The sequence below is a fragment of the Vitis vinifera genome, chromosome 10 (genome assembly GCF_030704535.1).
Source record: "Vitis vinifera cultivar Pinot Noir 40024 chromosome 10, ASM3070453v1".
NCBI lineage: Eukaryota > Viridiplantae > Streptophyta > Magnoliopsida > Vitales > Vitaceae > Vitis > Vitis vinifera.
In genome coordinates, this window is record NC_081814.1 from 5,414,547 (window position 1) to 5,424,727 (window position 10,181).

The 10,181-nt window shown below is 35.5% G+C and overlaps 1 protein-coding gene across 1 annotated transcript; it reads right to left on the bottom strand.

The window, feature by feature from the left end:
- Window positions 1–2,587: 2,587 nt before the first annotated feature.
- LOC132254412 (uncharacterized LOC116803646) lies at window positions 2,588–6,999 on the bottom strand. The gene is made up of 5 exons (XM_059739936.1): window positions 6,460–6,999; window positions 5,245–5,294; window positions 4,408–4,485; window positions 3,501–4,113; window positions 2,588–3,254 (listed from the first exon to the last, which is right to left on the bottom strand). The coding sequence occupies exons 1-5, from the start codon at window positions 6,625–6,627 to the stop codon at window positions 2,775–2,777; spliced, it is 1,389 nt and encodes a 462-aa protein (XP_059595919.1). The 5' UTR covers window positions 6,628–6,999; the 3' UTR covers window positions 2,588–2,774.
- Window positions 7,000–10,181: the final 3,182 nt, after the last annotated feature.

Sequence of the window (10,181 nt, forward strand, 5' to 3'; positions counted from 1 at the left end):
GCAGTGGTTCGGGGCAGGTACATCTAGGTCTACCCAAAGCCCAAGTACACCCCCTCGAAGGGGTTAAAGAGACAGCCATGAGTCTTTTTAAGTTTTAAGTCAGCTTTGTCCAACAGCAAACGAGGACTTTTTCCATGAGAAGTTTGCTGGATCTACTCATAATCCCCCTCAAATCAAATACATGATTGGACTCTTACCCATAGAGCAAATGATTAAATTTTCCATTCTACTACTATGCGAGAAAATGGCAATAAATTTAATAAAGTGTTTGCTACTTTTACGACTCCCACCCTAATCGGCTAATCCTATGAAAGTAGAGACTTGGTCCAGTGACTAATGCCCTTTCAGGTCAGTGGGGTTGAATCAGCCGATGAGGAGGATAAGAACCATTGAAGATAATAATGGGCATTTGACAAGCAGCTGGAATAACAACAAAGTTAGCAATCAAACTGGTCAATTTTGATTAAGATTTGTAGCAATTTTATATTAAGCTAGTTGTTAGGCGGTCCATTCGTTAAATTATTACATCTAACAAACTCTTAACATTTTCCATTGGATGATGGGTTTGATCGAGTTGTTAGCTTAGAAAGCAAGGATTCGAATGGTTGGTTGAGAAAATTTTATGCTGAAGAGGGAAAAGCAAGAAGTAGCTTACAAGAATACTGGCTTCTAGTCAGAGTGCGTGTTCTCATTCCAATGAATCATCAGCATTGCTTTGATCAACTCTGCTCCTGAAAAGCTTGAATTTGTTTCATTCTGATCATGTTAGTACCAAGCTCAGGGAAATTTTTTAAAATTAATCCAAATAAATAAATAATGAAGAATAAAGTCGGTGATGGCCCTGATGGCTGCATATGGGCTCGATTTCCAAAATTGGGCTTTTCAAAAAAGCCTGTCCAGACCAGGCTGGATCGCATGCCCTATCCTCAATTCATTGGCCCAGTCTGCGGGGAGTAGTGGTACGTCGATGGTGGGGTTCACTAATACGAGCCACGACTTTTTTCTAAAAGTTGAAATTGTTTAAGATGACATAGGCCATTTTTTCTTGATTGTGCCATAAAAAACATTAATTAGGATAAAGTTTTTTTTTTTTAAACTATAGTTTGATTAATTTCTCAATTTGTAAACAAAAGTTGAAAAGGCTAATCAAGCAATAAAGTGAAAAAGTAATCAAAATAAAATATAATAAAATGCTAGTGGTCCAATCAAAACTCGAGATTGGTCTATCTCAAATCCTTACTTCAACAAACACATTTGAAGAAAGGTAATACAATGGAAGATCTTCACCCAAAACTGAGGGTCACGAAAAAAAGGACCAATGATTGACCTACACCTAAAAAATAGGGTAATAGGGTAAAACTACTCTTATCCTTATGTGCCCAAAGTTCAACAGAGTGCACAAAAAACCTCCAAAACTTGTAACACAAAGCAATGGCCTATATAAAGCCCTCAACATAAAGTAATGGAAATTCAATAACTCTTGTACCCACTTGTAAAAATTCTCAATGATATCCTTTTCCTACAAAAAATCATTTTTTGTATACAAGAATTTTATCTTCTTACGATTCCAACTAGTTATTTATTGAACCTTCAATCTTAATTGTTAAATGTATTTGATGAAATTTAGGTCATCGAAAGAAAATTACAAATAAATAGAATCAATGTAAAAGACAAATGACAAACACATTTGAAGAAAGGTAGTACAATAAAAGACCACCAAATTTACCTCACCCAAAAACAAGGGTCATGAAAAAAACAAAAAAAAAACGACCTTTAAACTTAAACTTATAAGTTAATATGACCGATTAACCTACACCTAAAAATAGAGTACAACTACTCTTGTCCTCATGTGCCTAAAGTTCAACGGAGTACACAAAAAGCTTCCAAAACTTATAACACAAAGCAATAGCCTATATAAAACCCTCAGCATAAAGTATTGGGAATTCAATAGCTCTTGTACCCACTCTGAATTTATGCAAAAATTCTCAATGATGTCCTCTTCCTACAAAAAAAATCATTTTTTGTATAATAAATTTTTTACAATCAATTTAAAAAACAAATGAAATCAAGAAACAAAAGAATAAGACCAAAGTATATACAAATAGAAAGGACATAACCACAAATTAATGAGACCTAAAATTCATAGAATATGATTAGTCTCATTATTTGATAGGTACCAATTTGCTATTGCATCGGGGTCCTTTAATATAGATTTTTGGGTTCCTATGAATCTTGAAGGAAAGGGTTTTGCCTCAAGTGGGTACCTTTTGTCCCAGACCCTTTGATCACAAGCAAGACAACCAAAAGAGTCACTAGTGTCACCAGTTTTGGGATTGTTTTAGCAAAGCAGCTCCCACTTGGACGGACTAATGCTTTAGAATTGCACATAGCCAAGCTGTGGTGGCTCAAATAACAACTCGGATTTTAGTGATTCTACACCTTGAAGGTTTTTCTTTTTCACAATTCAACTTTGGCCTATATTTCCAAAAACCATTATGAGCCATCACAAACCCAAATTCCAATTTCCATATTGAACAACTCTCAATTATTTTTTCCTATCTGCATAAATAAATTGCTTGAGGGAATATGATGAACAAAGAGAGAATAGTTTCTCTAAGAGGTTTGTGTATTACAATGCAATGGCACACAATTGTTTCATCCCAACAAAAGGGTCATTATATACACTACAAGACTAACAGACCCAACCACCTGAAATTAGAGGCTGGGTTTGTCTCTGTCCAAAATGGAAATTTACAAAAATATATACAACATTTTCACCTTACACGAGCTTTCTTTCTTCCCCTTGAAGCAATTTGAGGAGGTTGCGGCCCGGTCACACGTTTGGTAGTCTTCACTTTTCCTTGCAGAGGAAAGCTTTTCTTGGACTCCGACTGAGGAGGTGGAGTCCCAGTAATGACTTTCCCAGCATTAGCTGTTTTTTGCTTAGATGGGCGGATGCTTCGGGGTTTTACAGGAGGGTTTTGAATTGGTGATGTAGAGAGGACTGCAACTGCGGCCTTTGCTCTGGAGTCCTTGTAATGCTGCTTTAATCTTCGGGATACAAGATCTCTCAGGAGCACTGCGCTTTTGTGTTCTCGTGACTTCTTCGAGTAAAAGACTAATGCATTGTTGGCTAGCAGAAGCAGATCTCTAAAGAGTTCTCTTGACGTTGTGATTAAGTGGCTGTTTATTCTTGACCTTATGGTGTCGAAATCCATATGCTGCCGGACCAGTTTCTTGTATCTTGCTCTCCTCTGTCGTTAAAAACAGTCAGAACACTAAAATGAGCTACCATCATATGGTGGTGGCAAAGATTTATAGCAACCTACAAATGAGCCCAGTTTGTAAATCTTTTCCTTGGAAACAAGTTAGGCAGAATTGAAATCAGCTAAGCATCATCATCAAAATGAGGACACCAGAAATCTAATAGCATAATGGGGATATGATTCAGAAACCAATTTAGCAAGAAAGAATTGGAAGGCACCTAATTTTTTTGATACCTGGCTATCATGCCGCCCACGGAATACTGGGGCATTTTCATTCTCCATGATGGAATAAAAAATCCCCATCAGATCATCAATTTCCTCCCTACTAGAGCAGCCCTTGTTGCAATCATCAATACCAGAAGATACAACAACTTGACCATGGTCACCCATAGAAATTTCCTTGCATTGGGAGGCTGATGCAACATCAGTTGAACCCAAGAAGTCGCTTTCTCCAACACTTCCTTCTTTTACATCCCTCGTGCAGTCCTTCCTCTTCCTCTTCCCTCTCCTCCCCCTGACGCGTCCTCCTCGCCCACTGCTTGTTTCTCCCAGCTTTTCTGAGCTTGAAATTTTCTCTTGTTTGGAGGACTCTGAGATTTCTGGCTTAGCCTCCATATCTTCAGATGATACTGCAGCTGGAATCTGACATTCAGGTGACCAGTTTGTCCGAGTGTCCTGCGTGAAACTACCAGCAGAAAGTCCATCCTTAGATGTCTCTTTCCTGGAAGACTCAACTTCCATTGATTTTTGGAAGGGAATAGGCGATTCCGTCTGGCTGGAGTCATTATCCAAGTCACAAGCAATCCCTTTCTCAGCTTTGAGACTTTCGAGCTTTGATTCCAGAGACCTGAAACAGATAAGTGGAGTGAATTGTAGCACAAAAGAAAAATGCACTCTGGATGATAACCGCACCACATGGATCCCTATACAAACAAAAAATAAATCAACAGAACTACTGTACCATAAACCATGACCCTCCATTCAAAGAACATATCAGTTTATAATTAGCGATCTTTTGAACTCAAGCTCATGCAAGCTTGACAGCTGGGAGTAGTTTGGTTCTAAAATAAAATAAAATAAAACTACAAATTGGGTCCCTTGACACAAATGCAACAACAGCAGAAACAATTGAATCACAAACCCGATTGAGTCCTCAGATTTTTCCAATGCCAGCTTCAACTCTGCCATCCGCTGCTTTCGTAACTCTTCAAACCAGGCCCTGAGAAGGTAGGCATAAAAGACATGAACACAAGCCATTCATCAATACTCACACAATTTAATCCGACAATTCAAATGTATGAGTTTTCTTGTTAAAAAATACATGAAAAAGAGTTAAAAGAGAAGAAAGGTAGATGAGCATGCAGGAAACAATAACCATAATAAAAATGTGAAGAATGAAAAGAAAGTAACAAAAACCATCACGTTGACCATCTTACAGGTTAAACTAAATGTTAATTGCTACCATGGTGCCCTGCCCTATGACCCCCTAATGTGAGCAGTCCAGACTGTAAGTTCGTAGGAAAAAGAAAAGTGATCTGATCAGAGTCCTGGTTCCCACACCCATAATTAAAAGTTGCTTAGGCTTTATAGAGGGGGCACAAAAAAAGGTAAAAAGAATGGATCCTGTATGACAACAAGATAGGCTTAAATTTCATTGGATTAATTTTCCTCAAAATGGAAAGTCATTCATTCTTTTACACAAATTAGCCTTGAAAATTGCCATGCATAAGTTTCTCCCGATTGTTTTAAAGTTAATAATGGAGCATGACACAAACACACAGACACACTAAATGTGGAAATAAGAGAAACAATTTAAGTTCTAATGGTGGGAGTTATGTATGCTCTGAATCATAGTGATAAACCTGGTTTAGCATCTAATGATAGAGAAAAATATATGAACATGATTATGTCTGCAGCCCATATTTATCAATAAAATTCAACACCAAATAATGCATTATTATAATTAAATTCTACTGACCTGCAGCCAGAATATCGCTGTTGCAAGTCCTCGTATTTGGCTTTACAAACCTGCAATTAGAAAACCACCTTTGTCATTATTATTTTTTTTTTTTGATCAGAAACGAAGAGAAATATATTAATAGAAGGAAAGATACAGGAGAAAGAAAAGAAAAAAGAAACAAAAGAAACCACTAGAAGGATGAGAGATCCTTCCTACACAATCTGAACAACAGAAAAACACCCAACAATAGCTAAAAACAAAGAGAAACCCCCACAAACTCAAACTCTTGAAGCACAAACCTCACTCCAGTTGAGTTGTAACACATTTAGAGGAACTCCTCTAAAAGCTGCAGAAAACCACCTTTGTCATTATGAATGTGTTGATTCATGAAATCAATGCTTAGTCAAATAAGAACTTAAATTTCAGAGACTTTAATGAAAAAAAAAAAATTGAACTAGCATGGACCCATTGAAACATCAAGTGCCATGGAATGAAATGGGCTTCCAAGGGTAGGCAAGGTTGAGGCACTATCCTATCCCTATGGCTAAGACCAATCTAGGACATCTTTCCTTTTCTTTTCTTTGAATTAGAGACAGAATTGTAAACTGAAACAATTAAAACAACAACAACCTCTGTACCCTTTCTTCCATGGGTAAGTCTTCCTTTTCCTATAACCTCCATCATCCCCACCCTTGTTTCACATGGAAATAGAAAACCACTCATATCCCCTTAACTTTTTATCTGAATTTGACCCAACTCTGAAAGCTCTAAAATCAAAATTGGGAGGGTTCATAGTTCAATCATCAAGTCATATTCAATGCAAATTTGGAATGGTGAATGAGACACATCCATTCAAACCAGCCTACATTTATGCAATACCCATAAAATGAAGCAGACCGCTGCCCTACATTCACTTGAATCAACTTTCAACTTCCCTTTTTTTTTTCCTTTGTAGTTTTTAGGAATTTAATGCTCAGAAACTTTAAGGAAACCAAAGGCATTTAAAACTGTTCTTCTGAGAGAGGGCAATTTGGGCCTTTTGCAGTTGGAGATTGTAATTTCACCAAACAATAAAAAATTCACATATAAAAAAAAAAAAAGGAGAAATAGAATCTCTAATATATTAAGATATTTTTGTTTTACGAAATCTTAACCAAACCAATAAATAAATAAATAAAAATTAAAAACAATTTGTTTTTCTTTGAAGTGGGTTAAAGAGGGAAGAAATAGAACCTCGGCCGTGAAACTGAACGGACAAGCCGTTCTAGCTCGGAGCTCCGAGGAGACGGCGTCCCAGTCATCGGCGCCGTGCCGCAGCACAGCGCCGCCAAGAAGGAGCTCCTCCCACGTTCCCCACGCCGCCTTCGTCGTCCCCTCCCCAACGACTACACCTTCCTCCATCACCCTCTCAACCCGTATGGCGACCTCCTCTATTCCCTCCCCTTTCCCTTCCTTTCACTTCTCCTACGCACCCGGCTCACGTTAGCCCAAAAAACGAAAAAAAAAAAAACAAAACCCGAGGCTTCAACCAAAATCAACCCTTGTGATATACGCAGAAAACCGCCATTGGGCGTTAAAGGTATCCCAAAAAAAGACAAAAAAAAAAAAGGCGGTATTGGAGAGTGATTTAGTGGTATTTTGGAATTGGGTGCGAAAATAAATGGGCGGTTTTGTTATAGAAAACAAAACAAGGGTTGTATTTGGTACTGGTGTTGGTCTTGGGGGGTGTGTTTGGTTTTAGCTTTTCTTTTTAATTTTTTTGGGTTTATTTTTGGTATGCGTGAGACACGGGGTTGACGGATTCTTTTAAGGTTCAGAAAGCTAAAACAATCTCTCTTTATTTCTCCATTAATTCACAATAAATTAATAATGAAGGATGTTGGTAGAGGCTCTTGTCCTCCGATTCCCAATCAACCTATTAAATTTTGTTAGCTGGGACAAGAGTCAAAGGATGCGAAACAAGTTAGAAATTTCCAGAAATGTTCAATGATTTTGTAACAAGTATTCTTCTTTGAAATGGGAAAGTTTTTGGGTTGACCATACAGAGTTTTGGACCATTCAATTCTAGGACCATCAACGTCTTACTTTAAATAATGGGTCGCACTTTGAAGGGACAAAAGAGCCATGGCAATTTGAATCTCCCATTTGACAATAATGCACCTGGGATATTTTCCCTTCCTTTCTTTTTCCCTCCCTTGAAGCTTCATCATCGCAGAATAATAGGGACGCGTGTATGGTCCACGAGTGATCAAATTATGGGGTGTGGCATGTACAAAGTACAAACAGAACAAAATTGGTGAGCTTTGGGTCAAAATGGTGCATTTATTAAAAATATATATATAATATCCAACTACTTTTTCAAATTTATATTCAAATTGATCGAGCCATATAATTAAAAAAATATTTTTTTCATCATTTTACTGAAATTCTTATTTGACAATTGAGGCATCATTTTTAAAGTGAAGTCGTAGTTGTCAACTGCGGCTTTAGTTTAAAAATAAAGCCTCAATCTTCTAAGAGTCTCATCTAGAAGAAAATCAATAACGATGGGTTGTAATCTTACAATGAAAGAAAATATAATATTATTCATTAAATTCATCCATTTGATTTACATTGATTAGTCTATTTATATGCTTCTTTAATAAATTCAAAGTCTACTAGGAATCTAATAACCTATCATGACTCAAATTCTAATTATATTATAACTTAATTAGCTAATCCTAATTATACTCTAATAAATATTAATCCTAATTTAATTCCTAAGTAATATTAATCCTATTTTAATTAGGACTAATACTAATTCCCTTTCTTGATATATATCTTGAAGATTCATCCTCATCAATTCCCCCTGACTTGAAAAAAACTCGACCTCGAGTTTTAGTGATTTTCCACGATCGATTGAAATTCCGAACAATGCCTTTCACCATTTCTTTCTTTATCGTCTCTTTCCCATGGTAAGACAAGATCTCAAGATCTCTTGAATTTGTTCAATTTCATGCAAGACAAATTCTAAACTTCGAAAAACTTTTTGATGTTGTACAACAAGTTGATAATTCTCAAAATAATTATGTGTCTTCAACAAGCTTGTGAAAAGTTGTTTCCCACTCTTCTTGTAAATTATTTTGTGGAAGAATAAGATTCGTGAATTCCCTGTATTCAAAAGAAATTTCAAGAGATCCTTCATGTTTGCCACCACTCACGATAATGTTTGGCCTTGGGAAGTCAAACATCGATTTTTCTGAAACTTCTTCAACTTCTTTGAGCTCTTCTATTGGTTGATCTAGGATTAGTTTCATCACCTCTTGCTTTCTAGATTCATCATTAATGATTTCTTCCTCCTTTCTAGTAACTTCGACTTGCTTTTTAATAAAAATATTTGATGGCTCTTCTAGTTTCAAGGGTGCTAAGTTTTTCTCTGGTTGCTTATGTGGTGGAATTTCCTTCATTTGACGAAGGATCTTCTTACGCCCATTGCGCACAAGTGTGTAAGTGTTCTCATATCCATCATGTTGGACCATTTCATAAAAAATCTATGGTCTTCCAAGCATAATATGGGCAACTTTCATTAGCAAAACATCACACCATGCTGATAACTCAAAATTATTACTGAAATTAAACATCACTAGACAACAAGAACTCACCAAAATAGATGTGTCATTTACCCATGCTATTTGATAGGGATTTGGATGATCTTCTGTCTTTAAATTAAACTCCTCAACATGCTCTTCTAAAGCTAGATTGGAACAACTACCTCCATCAATAATCAAAGTACATAGTCTCCCTTGACAAGCAACACGAGTTTGGAAGATGCTAATATGTCGCCAATCCTCTTCTTCATTAGCCTTGGTATGTTCACCAATGGCTACATAAAAAAGTTGTAGCCTTCAACCATGTTTGCATATGTTGTTCCACTCCTCAATTACATATGCCTTCATGCCAAGAATTTTCACTCTAATACCAAAATTGATGTAGGACAACCCTAGGATAGTTGCCTACACTCAAGGGTAGGTGGGCTAGGGTTTTATTTTTAGGGTGTAAAGAGAGGAACAAAGAATAAATTTTATGGTAGAAAAAATTATAAGGTAAGAAATAGAGAGAAAGAAGAAATAATGAAAAAAAGATGGAAAACCTTATAGTCTCACTAAGGCCTTCTAAAAATCTCACCTAGAAGAAAATCAATGGAATCTCACCATCGAGGATTGCAATCTTGTAATGAAAAAAAAATATAATATTATTCATCAAATTCATCATAATACAAATAAATTAATATCTTAAAAACAACAAACTAAATATCTTAAATTAATAAATTATACAATTTTATATATTATATAAGTTTATTAATTTATTAATAAATAAAATATTTATTTATAATATTTTCTATTTATCAATTTATGTTTGTTGAATTAATACTAGATTCTTAAGTTTAAATATAAATAATTTATTATTTAAGTATATTTTTTAAATTTCAATCATAAATTGTAATTTAATAATTTTTAATTAAATTTTTAATTTTTAAAAAAAATTAACTAAAGTCTTAATTGGCAACTACGGCTTTAATTCAAAAATGAAGTCTCAGTTGGCAATTACGACCTTAGTTAAAAAATGAAGCCTCAATTACCAATTGAGGCTTCAGTTTAAAAATGAAGTTGACAACTACGGCTTCAGTTCAAAAATGAAGTTTCAATTGTCAACTAAGACTTTAACTAAAATGATGAAAAAAAATATTTTTTAATATGACGCTTACATGGCACCAAAGAGACCAATTTTAATATAAGTTTTAAAAAATGGTTAGATATTATATTTTTTGTTTAATAAATTGGCCATTTTGACCAAACTCAAAATTGGTGCTTCTAATTTTTTTTAAGCCATGTGGTGGCGACTGTGAGAAGGCCATTATTTTGCCAGGCGGCGCTTTGGATTTTAGTGACGTGAACAAAGTATAAAGGAAAAAAGGC

What these genes read in the sequence shown, in the direction of transcription:
- LOC132254412 (XM_059739936.1), bottom strand. Translation starts at nt 6,627, where the DNA reads ATGGAGGAAGGTGTAGTCGTTGGGGAGGGGACGACGAAGGCGGCGTGG. An exon ending in CGTTCAGTTTCACGGCCGAG is followed by an intron (nt 5,295 to 6,459) that starts GTTCTATTTCTT and finishes TTCTAATTGCAG; the next exon opens with GTTTGTAAAGCCAAATACGA. An exon ending in AAATCTGAGGACTCAATCGG is followed by an intron (nt 4,114 to 4,407) that starts GTTTGTGATTCA and finishes TATCTGTTTCAG; the next exon opens with GTCTCTGGAATCAAAGCTCG.